This window comes from Bos indicus x Bos taurus, unplaced genomic scaffold (genome assembly GCF_003369695.1).
Source record: "Bos indicus x Bos taurus breed Angus x Brahman F1 hybrid unplaced genomic scaffold, Bos_hybrid_MaternalHap_v2.0 tig00002564_arrow_arrow_obj, whole genome shotgun sequence".
Taxonomy (NCBI): Eukaryota; Metazoa; Chordata; class Mammalia; order Artiodactyla; family Bovidae; genus Bos; species Bos indicus x Bos taurus.
Window position 1 is genome coordinate 2,680 of NW_020867552.1, and position 14,305 is coordinate 16,984.

The 14,305-nt window shown below is 42.3% G+C and overlaps 1 protein-coding gene across 1 annotated transcript in view; it reads right to left on the reverse strand.

The window, feature by feature from the left end:
- Positions 1-1,861: 1,861 nt before the first annotated feature.
- The window catches only part of LOC113888854 (microtubule-associated protein 4-like), a 42,577-nt gene continuing 30,133 nt past the window's right edge, over positions 1,862-14,305 (reverse strand). The window contains exons 3-7 of the mRNA XM_027535834.1: positions 12,179-12,292; positions 9,620-9,754; positions 7,986-9,041; positions 7,148-7,267; positions 1,862-5,227 (exon numbers count right to left, since the gene is read on the reverse strand). Of these exons, the coding sequence (XP_027391635.1) occupies positions 2,184-5,227; positions 7,148-7,267; positions 7,986-9,041; positions 9,620-9,754; positions 12,179-12,292 (4,469 nt within the window). The 3' untranslated portion in view covers positions 1,862-2,183. The remainder of the gene's footprint in view (positions 5,228-7,147; positions 7,268-7,985; positions 9,042-9,619; positions 9,755-12,178; positions 12,293-14,305) is intronic.

The following is a 14,305-nucleotide window of genomic DNA, read 5'->3' on the forward strand; positions in this document are numbered from 1 at the left end:
CCAGGTGGTGCCAGTGGTGAAGGATCCACCTGCCAATGCAGGAGATGCGGGTTCTACACCTGGGTTGGGAAGATTCCCTGGAGTAGGAAATGCCAACCCACTCTGGTATTCTTGCTTGGAGATCCCATGGACAGAGGAGCCTGGCTACAGTCCATGGGATCACAAAGAGCGGGACATACTTGGCACGCATGCACACATTTAAAAAAAGACTGAGGCCCCTTGCTTTGCTGATTTATAAGAGCTCTAAAATAATTAGGTTTACAAAGCAAGGTACATGTCATTATGCATGGTATATCTCACTTTTATAAAATCAGGAAACACATGTCATTGATTCTTTATGCATAAATTGTCTGGAAGGCTGTGTAAGACACTAAACATTGGTTGCCTCTGCAGAGAGAAACTTGGATGGGGCTTAAAAGAGAGAAGCAGACTTACATTTTACTGCATATCCTTTTATACCATGTGAATGTATTAGCCTATTCAAAAATTAATTTTTGAGAATTTTAATTTTACCTACTAAAGTTTAATTAGCAAAAAAAAAAAAAAAAGGATAGATTGTCCTTAGGGAGAAGGTGTGATAAAATCTAGAGAAGATATTTTGTCCAAGATAAATCACTGCCTCCTTGGCCACTCTGCAAAGCTACTCCTAACACATGTCTCTGAGGGTGGCTAGCCAAGGGAGGGGCCCAAAAGTCTTGTAGCACCTGCTTTGTTTCCTCAACAATCAGAAAAATCCTCTACATTTTCCAGCAATTCTGAGCTAAAACAGATGCCTACGTTTCAGAAAACTTAACATGTTATCTTTAATTACTGCTGAAACAAAAGAAAGGGTCTAGAAGCTACAACTAATGAACCAGATAGAGGGCTGGGAATCTTAATGAAAGCTGGAAGCACTTTACATACATTCTCATTTCTGGCCTTGACAATAGGGTAGCTAATAGAAAGAAGATACAAAAATGGAAAAGATCAGAATGTCTTAGGCAAATAGCAATGTTTAAGCATTCTCTACTCACAGAACACACATTCCTTACTGGGTACAAATTCATGCAAAGCACAAGCTCTACCCAAAATAACAAGTCCATACCATGCAGAACACCATCCCATGATGAAGCCCCTCCAAAAACCTAACTGGCTACCCCAAGGCCAACCAGCGTGTTTTCATTTCTGGAGTTAGTAGCTACCTCATGCAAGCTAGGAAACAGTGATTAAGAAACAGCATCGTTTGTAGGCTGTGAACAACTTCAAAGGCCATGATGAGATGTATACTTTTCAGGGAAAAAATAACAAAAACAGATACAGCTCCATCATTGAGAGATCATTTCCCAGTATGAGAAACACAAATATATAAAGTCTGTGCCTACCAATCTGGTTGGAGGCTACCATAAAGGGCCTTCCATTTCCATTTACTCCAAAAGCAATTTGGATATTGAATCCCACCAGCATAAGCTACATACGTATACTGGAAAAAAAAAATCCCCAACACAGCTGGACATGAAATGTTTTCTTTCCTCCTGTGAATCCTTATACAAAATAATGGTTAAAATTTGGCTGTACACATAGGAGGTACATTATTTTTGTTGTTTAATTGAGAATATTGTGGATGGTGACAGGCTTCCTGCTAAACAATTCATCGTTTGAAATTCAACTTCCCCTGAAAGTCAAGGTTCAGTGCTGGGTAAAAAGGCATGCAACCAGGTCACCAGCCTCCCAAGCTGGACACAAGGCATGCCTTGGCTGCAGAAAACACGTAATTAGCAGTTACAGGTCTTCATGCCAACAAATTAACGGTTAACAAGGATGATTAGAGTCAATGAAACCAAAGCACAAGCTCTTTGCCTTTTTGATGCTGACCAAAAGCCACAAGCACACACATTTCCCCACGGCAGGTGCATACCACTGGACTTGAGTTGCTTGGATCGCTCTCGCTCCTGGATGGTAGATTTTGGTAAAAGTGGAGTCAGTCCTCGGGACTTGGTAGGTCTCATGTAGCCTTTCATGGGTTCGGCCACTCTGCTTTTATCTTCCTTCTTCCCTTCTCCCAGAGCCTTTGATTCAGATTTTTTCTGTCATTTTCTTAGGTGCCTCCAAGATCTTGCCTTTGGATTCTGGGAGTTGAGGAGCTTCGGAAGCAGTTACTACTAACTCATCTATCATTGTTGAAAATGTCACTTCAATTTTGCCATCTAAGACATCTGACTGGAGTTCTGGTGGTGCCAAGGAAACATACGCCATTTCTCTGATGTCAGAATCCAGACTGATTTCTTCCAATTTATCCTTTTATCCTTTTCACTTTCTGGAAGCGAGAGAGTCATATCTACCTCCTTATTCAAATTATCTGGGCCCTTGGAATCTCTACCTTCAGTACTTTGGTCCTCACAGAAACTGGGCTTTTGTGCTTTGTCTCCCAGTAGGTGAGGAATTGAAACTGGAGCAGAACCTTGCTCAGACTCTTTGTTTACTGGACATGTTGGGAAATTACTCCTATCTGCACATGCTTCTAGGCGTCTGACCTCACCTGCCAGGCTGGGTTCGTTTGCCAGCACTCCAGAAAGAAGGTGTCCCCCTGCCGGCTCTGTGGTTTCCTCTACTGAGTGCTTTGAGGCACCACAGGGCGTGGACTCAGAGTCTCCTATCACATGCTCTCCATCTCTCCCTGCTTCATTTTTCATGGCACCAGCAAGCTCACCTTTATCCTGAAGACAGTTAGAATGATTGTTAACTGTTTCTATGGCTGTTGTCAGAGTTGAGGCAACTCCTCCTGTGCTCATAGAGGGCATAACAGCAGAGGGACCCTCGGGTCTTTGTTCCTTTGGGACTCCTTCTTTGCTGTAACTATCTACCTCTAATAATTTGGGAATCTGGGCTGGAGCTGTCTCTTGCTTACTTTCTGTCAAGGTGCCTGGAAATGAATCACTTTCCTTTACTACTTGAGAAGTAGAAGTGGGTGGTTTTTCACAGGCTGCTGGTTCCTGAGCCTCTAGGGGGACTGACTTTTTCATCAACCCTGGTGGAGTTCTGGGGCAGGTAAATGTAATATTGCTATTTTCGTCCACATAGCCCATTCCTTCAATTCTGTGGTCCCCTATGGTTTCCATGGGAACATGTATTTTTGTTGCATCTATCTTATTCTCCAGAGTGTGCTTCTCAGGGAAACTATTTTTAGTCTTTGTGCTTTTTCCATCATTACTCCTTTTACTTGGTTTGTCAGCCACTGCAGTGTGTCCTTTGGCCACATCTGTCTTATTCTCCTCAGCCAGGACTGAAGGAACAAATCCTGCCCCCGGGATTTGGTCTTGGCAACTCACGTCTGTCATCTTGGTAGCCATTTCAGTAATAGGAGAATCCTTGCCTGTGTTTGTTTTATTTCCGCCAAGAGCCCCAAATTCAAAAGAATTAGCCTCCACATTTCTACCCTTTTGGTCATCTGCTTCCACTGTGGGTGTATCTGAGGTATGTGAGCACAAAGGGACAGTAGGCTCCGACTCCTTGTTTTGATGGGGAGTACTATCGGTAACCCCATCCTTCCTTACGAAAGGCGGGTTAAGGATTTCTTCCTTCCTCTCCATTCTAGCAGGCTGTGTGGAATAATTATTTTTATACTTTTTGGTTTTGCCTTCACTGCCTCTTTTTTTAGGCTTTTCAAAAATCCAAGGAGCTGCCTCATGACCCATCCAAGGACACTTTTCCTCCTTGCTCTGGTTGCTGACCCCCATGTCTGTGGCTACAGCGCCTCTTTCTGCTCTAGCACTGGAAGCCTGAATCATGCCTGACCCGTTTCCCAAAGGAATCAATGCCTGCAAGGTGCTCGCCACCCTAGGGTCCATCATCTCCTTAGGTTCCCCCATCACTATTGCTTCAGTGAGCACAGCCACAGTCCCTGGCTGCTTTGAAGAATCCAGCCCCAACTCCTCACTTTTATCCCCAGTAGCCATCCTCCCACTTGGCACAAAGACAGCTCTGCTGTCCTGGCTATCTGCAAGGAACGGTGGCTCAGACTTTGCTCTCACCTTCCCAGAACTTGCTCTCACCTTCCCAGAACTTGTCTTCCCCTTCCTGCTTTTGCCATCACCTGCCATCCTCTTAAATGGTTCATTCCCTAGTCCAGGGGCCTGAGCTAACACTGTGTCCTGCAGCTGCTCAGAAGCCAAGATGCTGTTCTCATGTCTTTGCTTGGGAACACTTTCCTTTTTTAGTTCTTTAACCTCTTCAGCTCCTTCAGAAAACTCTTTCTGTTTGTCATTCTGCAGTTCAGTCATTTTACTTTCATCATTCCCTTCTTTTAGACTATTTCCTAATGGATCACCTGCTGTCACAGTGGATATGGAAGCAGGCAGTTCTTTTGCTGCACTGGGTTTTGAAACTCCACCCACAGCCTCTTGGTTCATGATGGGAGCGCAACTCTCTTTGGGTCTGACCTCCAAAGGAATTTCTACTTTGTGTGAAGAAACCTCTGTCAGGGGTCCTTTCAGACTGAGGGAGCGGACTGTCTGGCTTTCATCTGCAGGCGTCTGGAGGTGGGGTGCAGCCTGCAGTATGCACTCATCTTGCAGCAATTTCTTCTCCTGGCCCTGTGGTGCTGACTTGTTACCTTTCACCTGTGCCTCAACTCTCTGTTTGGGCTGAGAATTTACCGTAGTTTTCGGGGCTTCTTCCAAAGGACGTGAAGGAATACTTAGACTGTCTGAGACAAAGCTCTCAGCCACCAGTTTGGCTTCTCTGGAATCAGTTTCACATACCCCTTTCAAGTCGTCTCTGGACACTAGTCCATGTTCTGTGCCCACAGTGGTGGGCTGGCTGGGGGGCACAGCTGACTTTTGTGAGTCAGTGGCAAAGGAATAACCTTTAGTCTCGTCTCCATTGTCATCATCCCAAGGTCCCCCAGCCCGGGGTTGAGAATACCTCTTCTGCTTTGGTTTCTTCTTTTTTTTCTTCATCATCATTGGTGAGCTTTCTATATCCCAGGCCTCCCTGCCAAGATCCCTCTGAGGTTCAAGGAAGTCACCATGAATAGTTTTCCTCTGGTTCCCAGGCTCACCACAGGAAGACGAACCAGAAACCCAACCCAGCTCAGACAAAGGGCAAGGGCCCAGCCCAGGATCAAGAGTCTTCCATGGAGAAGAGCCTCCCAGCAGCTCAGGAGGGACCCTGGAAGGCCTGGGCCGGGTGGGCCGGGCGGACCTGCGGTCACTGGGTCTGCACGCTGGTTTGGCTTGTGTGGGAGGGGTACCTGCAATACATGAAGCTGGCTAAAATTCCAAACAGAAAATCCCTCGTTACTGTTTCTTTTTTTAAAAATCCATTTACTGACATTTAAATAGTGACATTTTCACCAACCCACAAACTGATTCATTTAGGAAAAGTTTTTTCCAAAACATTTCTCATTCTTAACTGGGATCAACACATATTTAACAAAGACCCAAGATCATCATCTCAGGTGAAGACTTTTTTTTCCTGCAAAACAGATTTACAAAATATTTGAAACTTGAGAAAAGAAATTCAAACAGAGATCTTCTGAACTGTATAATATACACCCAAATACCTATAAATCTCAACTGATCCTTATTTGTAATTATTGTTAACAGGTACATAATTCCCAAGATAATAACAATGGTAAGCTCCTCTTTTGCTCCCATTGATTAACTGAATGAAATACATATGATTTTACAATTCTAATAGTCTGTCACCAAAATTATACTACTTATCAATATTATACCAATTACTTGGGAAACAGACCAGAAGAACAGAACTATACTACTTTAAGAAAAAAAAAAGAAAGGGAAAAAAAGAAGAAAAAGAAAAGTTACTGAATTAGTATTTTGACCAGAGAAACAGCCACACTATTTCAGAACCAGAGCCTCCTACTTTGAAAGACAAATGTGTTAAATTTCAATGTTCTGTTGCTAAAGGTACTTCCCAAAAGACAGAGATATATACATAATGAAAATAGAGTGATGAATTAGAACAATTAGGGTGAGCATCCTTGGAAAAGTTTCAGGAAGTCAGCTAGTACCACCTCTGGCCTCTTAGTTAATGAATGAAGTATGGATCCAAGATCCTGGAAAGAGACTCAGTGAGAGCAGACTAGGACAGCTCTTGCCAAGTCTGATGCAATGAATGACTTCAAAGAATATGAAAATACTTAAAACAGTGACTTTTGTTCTTGTCTTTATCCCTCCAATGTCCTCCAAATCCTACCATTTACTTAATATACCTCAGGCCAATTATTGTTTTTCTTGAAAACTGCTAGGCTTTAGCAATTCACAGCATCATTTAACTTGGCTATTAATCCACAGCTATTTGGTGCTCTCTCTTATACTATTTAATTCAATTGTTATATACATCTTTGATTGCAGAGTTCATGCCTGGGAACTTATGTCTTAGCATGACATGTGCACAAGGACTTGAGAAATCCTTAATGGTATGCTAAATCACTAAAACAACATTTTAAAAGTCATATATTTATTTACTTGGTGCTAGCCAGTGTTCAAAGCAGTAGAGATTCCAAGTGAACTAAGTCTTGGTCCCTGCCCCCAAGTGCATGTTCTAACCACAGTCACAGAACAGTAGACAAAGAATCACTAAGTTGATAAAGTTGATAATCACGTGTACAGGCTTCTGGCTTAGCATCAAAACTGTGTGAAGCTCACTGAATAATTCAACTTTCAAGTTAGCAAGTATTTTAGGCTCCTTAGTGTATTTAAGAATTTGTTACATTCTGGAAACTTGTTAAAATGCATCTTATGACAAAGGCCTGAGGAGGAGCCGATGATCCTGCATTTCTAATAAGCCCCTAGGTAATGGCTGAAGCTGTTGGGCCATGGAGCCAACTGTAACTAGCAAGGAGTGACAGAACACGTGACCAATTCATTCATCTTAGAACTGAGTTAACTGCATATAAGGAAACTAAATAACCTGCCTAAGGCAACACAGGATATAACAGTAAATGGCTGTCTTGGATGAGTTGTCTTAGGTTGATGCACTGATAATTTTAAAATATCTAACAAGATGACTCTGCCTAATCAACACAAGATCTGGTTAAGTGGTCCTGATGACTACCACCTTATAACCAGGAACAATGTCTTCTAACACCTTCTCGTCTTTCCCAGTTTAAGTGGTTTCAAAGAGGCCACTTTGTTTCCTGACTTACCTGAAGTCTCTGAAGGAAGCTCAGAAGTTTGACTAGATGGTTTCTTTTGCTCTAGTTCTTCTAACACAGAATCCTCATCTGTTGGCAAGCTGTGCTTTTGGCCCATGGCCACGACTGCTTCTAAAGGTAAAAGTCAAAACCACAAAGATTTCAGAAAAGCACTGATTCAGCTACCTCTCCACCTTGCAGAAATTGGAAATGGGAACAGTTTTTGAGGAATGAGGGATGCTCCTATGAGGGCAGAGAGAACTGGAGTGGTAGTTTGAAGGGGGAGGGCAAGGGGGATTGGGATGGTTGGTTTCTTTTTTTTTTTTTTACATAAGGGAAAAATAACAACTGTTTTTATGTTGGTAGGAAAGATCCAATATAAAGCAGGGTGGGCGGGGGGAGTGGCAGAAATTGGTGAGAGACAGGAAGAGAGAGAATGGCCAGGGCAATGTGCACAAGGAGACAAGGTGGGATTTAGTTTAAGACAAAGATGCTGGCTCTGATGACTAGGAGCAAGGACCGTTTGCTGATGGCAACAAGAGGGAAGGCAGAGTCTAAGATAAAGAAACAGGTAGTAAGATACATGAGCAAGTGGAATTCTGTGAAAGTTCTCTTTAATTACTTCAATCTTCAATTATCTATAAGGAAAACAGGAAGATGAGTGAGAAAAAGGATGGAGAAGGGGCTGGCGGCCGGAGGAGGGTGAAGGTGAGAAAAACTGTCTAGGGGAGCAGGAATGTGTGTAGACTTGCAAAGTACAGTGGGACTGTCTTCATCCTCCCTAGCATGATGCTCGCGCCTCACTCTTCTGGAGACTACATGGACAGAAATACCGCAAGTAAGCCCATACCTGGTGAAGTCATGAGAGGTACAGCTGACTGTCCCTCATCCTGGAGAGATTTTAACTGGGAATCCTCACTTGTTGCTTCCTGGGTCTGTGCAGTTTCCATGTCCTTAACAGGAACTGGTACCACCTCTGCTTCTGAGAATTTGGCCAGAGCCGCATTGTTGGCCAGGTTCACCTCCGTTTCAGGGGGCTGAGCAACATCCTTTGCCAGGGTCACCTCTGTTTCTGGGGGCAGAGCCACATTCCTGCCCAGGGCCATCTCTGTTGCTGCAAGTGAAACCGTATCCTTGCCCAGGGTCACCTCTATTTCTTGACGTGGAGCCACGTCCTTGGCCAGGGTCGTCTCTATTCCTGGGGATGGAGCCATGTCTTTGACTGGCACGATGACTTCTGTTTCTGGAGGTGCAGCCATGTCCTTGTCTAGAATGGCCTCTGTTTCTGGGGGCAGTCCCATTTCCCTGCTCAGGGCCACCTCTGTTTCTGAGGACAGGCCTATCTCTTTGGCTGAGCGTATTTCTGTGGATGACACAATGTCCTCATCCAGGGGTGCCTCTATCTCTGAGAGTGATGCTGCACCCTTAACGGGGGTCATCTCTTGGTCTGTAGGTGGGACTGTGCCCTCAGCTGAGGCCAAATCCATTGTAACAGGTGGAATGCTCTCTGTTTCTTTGAATAGTAGTATGTCCTGGGCTGCGGATACCTCTGTTTCTGTGGACAGTGCCAGGTCCTCGTCCAAAGACACATCTATTTCTGTGGGCAATATGGCATCCTTAACTGCGGTTTCCTCTGTTTGTACAGGCAGTACCACATCCTTGACTAAGGCCATATCTGATTCGATGGATGATTCCACATCCTTGACCAGTGCCTCATCTGGTTTGGTAGGTGATTCCATGTCTTTAGCCAATGCCACCCCTGTCTCTGTGGCTGGCACCACATCTTTAGCCAGGACCATCTCTGCTTCTCGAGATGGCACCATGTCAGCCGCCTGCAGTTTCATCATCATCTCCAATGCTTCTGCTCTCTCTTCTCCTGATGCCATTTCTACTTTCTCAGCTGGCTCTAAGGGAAATAAGTTGGACACTTAGGATCCATCATTGCCTGCTCATAGCTCTTCACTCAAAACTTACGTTTTTAGGCCATGAGAGATCTGGCTTGTGACCATAACGTCCTAAACATAACTAAAAAGCTGTCCATTAATGCATTTGTTGCTACTCTTCAACAGTTTCAATATTTAGAAGAATAAAATATTGGCAGAACATATAGTGGAGGAGGAAAGGCAAAGGAGAGAAAAAAAACACAGGTCAAAAAACCCCAAAAACACACACCAACACAGGTACACAATTAGTGGCAGGAAGGGAACCTGTGGATGTCAAGAAACGCCCCCACCTCTGAGTTCTAAATCTGCACTGAATTACATGGACCGTCTTTGCCCTCTAACCCTGATTGTATTTCAACTACAACTTAATTCCTCCAGCTGTGAAGTCAGTACTTTAAAAACATTTAAAAGTTTAAAAAGTTTAAAAACATTTGTGACAGTGGTGAAAGTTTTATCCATGCTGCAAGCAAAAGGCTAAAAACTATATGATGATTACTGATACTGTAACTATTAAGTGCAAAGAAGGAGTCTAATAATGTACCTTCTGTTGGCTGCAGAGGCTGTGGAATGGCCTCGGGGGAAGTGAAGGATTCCAAGTGTGCAGGGTTGGGGGCTTCTGCAGACCACCCCTGAGGAACAACAGCTGCAGGAGCAAATGTGTCGCAGGGTAACATACCTAATAGTAACACAGAAATCCATTTTTGAAACTCAGTCAACATTGAGGAAAAAGCACATTTGATATCTGATATACACTGCCATAAAGACATAGGTCAACAGGAACAATGAGAAACAAAGCAGGAAAGTTTAAAAGTAAAAATCGCTGACATGTGTAAGGTTTGGCTAACTGTTAGGCTGTCACACCACTAATCAACATTGACTGGCCACCTACAGTGTTTTGCAAAGATTCAAAAATTACAATTTTGTGAAAATGATTTGTAAATTATTAAGAACTAGACAGATTTAAAGTATTATTATTATACTGTCCTCTGCCAGACATAATATCACACGAGATTTAATATCACCGGGTCCTTGCCATCAGGATTACAATTTAGCTAGAGAGGCAAAAGACACATATATCAAATAAGGAAAACTGTGTTGTATGGACTAAATGTTATTAGAGTTTACAAACAAATATGAAGAAGACCAGAATAGTCACAGAAGGTTTCAGAGGAGAAACAAGAATAAGAAGAGAGGAGAGAGAAGTTAATTTCAGGAATGGAGATACCATTGAGCAAAGAAAAGAATGAAGATGCCAAAAGCACATGAATGTTTCTTGGACTATGAGATCAGTCTGATTTAAATAGGTCTTGTAAACCAGAGAGGTAAAACAAGATTAGAACAAACAACAGAAGAAGGATCTGGAAAACCAGATAAATCAAGAGCAAAAAACCCCCAAAGGACAGGGGCATGCTATCTTAAGGTATTAACCATGAAAATGAGATAAGAATAAAGAACAAGGAGTCAGAGTGATCAGGCATATTCAGAAATAATTTTAAAAGGGAGCAGGATTCTGACAGGTGACTACTGAGATACTCTAGGTATGAAGAGATAGGGGCATTCATTAGGGTAAAGCAGAGAGAGAATAAAGGAAGAGAAGAAAGATGCTGTAAAGAGAGAAGTCAATGCAACTAAATGACTCCCTAGCTAGTGAGCTGAAAAAAAAAAAAAAAACAGGAGTCAAAGCCAAAATCAACTCAGGAGATTAGATGACAGCATCAAAGTCAATTTATTCAACATCCTTCTTCCAAGAGATCATAGGGCCACAGGAAAGCACAAGTGAAACATATTACTACTAGTCAGGATCTTTACCAAAAACAAAATTATAAACATAATTTGAAGTGGGACTTACTGATGATGGGTAATGAAGGACACCAGAACATGTCACCCTCAGATACACCACTTTGACATAAAAATTTTGAGCTGAAGGCATTCAAGCAAACAGCAAACCCAGAAAAAGCTACCGCCTTTCTGACTAAAGGCAGGATATAAATGTTCCTTTCACTGGCAAGAGATGCTCATCAGGCCAGAGAGGGCACCAGAGGAATCTGCCAACAAACCTGACTCCATTAGTTTCCTCCCACATATTTACCCTCCCACAGTACGACTCTTGGAAGTGTAAAATTGCTTCATTTTTCCTGTCATTTCTCTATAAGTTTATTATTCTTTCTTGAGGATGTTACACAAACTGAATTTCTAAGCTACCACTTTGAGTTGCTTTCTTCCCATGTGATATATGTTGCATGCCTATCTGTCCATGGGGATTCTCCAGGCAAGAATACTGGAGTGGGTTGCCATGCCCTCCTTCAGGGGATCCTCCCAACCCAGGGATTGAACTCAGCTCTCCCGCATTACAGGTGGATTCTTTACCATCTAAGCCACCAGGGAAGCCCAAATTACTTGCTTTTTTCTTTGATAAATCTTTTTATTAAACTCAACTGAACACCAAAGATGAGTAGAAGTAAAGCTTTGCCTGCCCTACAGTTCCTTGGCCACATTCATGTTAAGCTATATAAAACCAGGAATGAGGATACTACTAATTGAGAACTAAGATCTGTTTAACGTTTTACTATGTACCAGATACTACGTGGTGTACTTTTACATAATTTTATTTAATCATCACCACATCTTTAAGGTTAGAACTAATGGTGGCTCCATTTTATAAAGAAATCAAACTTTAGGGAGGATATAACTTTCTTAAAAAGTCCATGAACCAATAAAATGTGGAGACAGAAGCTGGCCCTACGATACAGAGTTCAAGATTCTCCCATAAGAGGAGGTAAGCAGCCTCTGAGCAGCTCAACTGTGAATTTTTATGACTAAAACTCTGTCCCTGGAATTTTCCTGGCAAGAATACTGGAGTGGGTTGCCATTTCTTTCTCCAGTGGATCTTCCTGACCCAGGGATTGGACCTGGATCTCCCGCACTGCAGGCAGATTCTTTACTTACTGAACCATCAGGAAAGCCCAATTTAGAAACAGCCTTGTGACAGACAAGAGTCCCTAAACATGACTTTCCCTAGTGGTTCACTTCAAATGTGATGAATGAAAGGCCACATTAATTGCTTGGAATTCAGAAATAAATCCAGTTAGAGAAGTCATACCATAAGTGTCTTTCAGGGGATCATTTTGTTCTACAAATGCTGAAGTATTGGTTGTTCCACTGGGGAAAAAGAGCGAATCTTCTAGGCCGTCATCATGGTGCATCTTAAAGGGATCTGGAATAAAGAAGGAATTTAAAACTCATTTCCAGAACACAACTAGAAAGATTAGCATTTATTATTGAATGAATATTCAATATTATTGAATATTGTGTGTTGTCAACAGTGTGCTAAATAAGATAATACGTGACTGAACATGCCAGGGAATCAAATATTCACTAATTCACTTTCACAGTTAAAATTACAAAATCTCATATTCTCTAATATTTGATTATCTAAATCAGTCAGGCAACAAATACACAAAACTGAAAGTACAAATCATGCTTGAGTCTATACTAGGAGGTGAGAGTACAAATATAACTAAACTTTCAATATGTATTTACAGAGCAGACATTCATTCTAGGTTATTAAAAAAAAAGTAAAAAGGACATTTTCACCTCCTGTGAACATCATGAAGAAAACTGCATTTCAAAAGCTGTCTGAATGAGACAAGGTGAACAGCTGGCATCTGAAGAGAATGAACTCTATACTCAGGAGCTGGCATGAGTGAAGGCACTGAAAACATTAGGTAAACTCTACCTTCTTACAAAAAAAGAGCAAAGCCACTCAGGCCAAGCAAGAATTCTGCTCTCTAAGGAGGCCATCTCAAAATGCAACATACATCTGAGTTACCCCAGAAAGCCAGGGGTAAAAGATTGCTAGGACCTAAGACATGCATTTCTATTCTCAGTGAATGCTAATTCTGTACTTCCACTGTCAGAGGCGGCTGCACTGAAGTCTAGGCCTTAAATTAGCACCAAAAATAACTGTTGCATGGTTCGCGTATTAGGAGAGGAAGACTGCCAAATCACATGTAAAAATCAAAGATTTCTATGAAATTCTGTCATTTATTCATCACTATTTTGTCGTTCAGTTGCTCAGTCACGTCCCACTCTTTGCGACCCCATGAACTGCAGCACACCAGGCCTCCCTGTCCTTCACTATTTCTCAGACTTGCTCAAACTCATGTCCATTGAGTTGGGGATGTCATCCAATCATCTCATCCCCTGTGGCCCCTTTCTCCTCTTGCTCTCAACCTTTCTGGGCATCAGGGTCTTCTCCAGTGACTCGGCTCTTTGCATCAGGTGGCCAATATATTTTACTGGGTGTGTATGATATGCAGACCCTGAACACTCTAAAAATCCTAAGATGTATAAAAATAAGAGTTGAAAACATTTAGCAGATGGATATATTTTAGTTCATATTTAAGATGAGAACTAAAGATGGGGGGGAGATGAAGAGCCTTCTTTTTCTACATTCCCTCCCCTTAGTGATCTCATCCAATCTCACAGTTCACAGGTAAATATACAGAGACACAAAGTTAGTTAGTGGTAGCTTAGGGCTAGGATGGATAGGAGGTAGGCAGTGAGATCTAAGGAGTACTGAGTTTCTTTAGGAGGTATATAAATATACTAACATCCACCTAATTGTATACTTTGAATGGGTGAATTGTATGGTATGTGAATTATATCTCAATAAGGCTTCTTTTAAAATTACACATATCCAGGGTAACCAATGACTGGAGAGTGGTACAGAACATCAAGTACTAGATGATCTGGAACCAGTTATGAGCACCTTACTTCCCTGGTGGCTCAGACGGTAAAGCGTCTGCCTACAATGTGGGAGACCGGGGTTCGATCTCTGGGTCAGGAAGATCTCCTGGAGAAGGAAATGGCAACCCACTCCAGCATTCTCGCCTGGAAAATCCCATGGACAGAGGAGCCTCTTAGGCTGCAATCCATGGGGTCGCAAAGAGTCAGACATGACTGAGTGACTTCACTTCACTTCACGAGCACCTCATAAGTTAGATAACAAAACAGAAACCATATAGTATAAGTAGAAACAAATACCGTGAGCTCTCAACTTGACTGCTCTGACGTGGAGGTATCAATGCCACTGCTTTGAGGTCCTTATGCAGCCCACCCCTCCTGCCACTTCTAGCTCTAGGCAACAACAGATATGTTTTTTTTCTCTATATAAATTAGTTTTAATTTTATAGAAACTGGGTATAAGTTTTCATTTCTCTTTTGT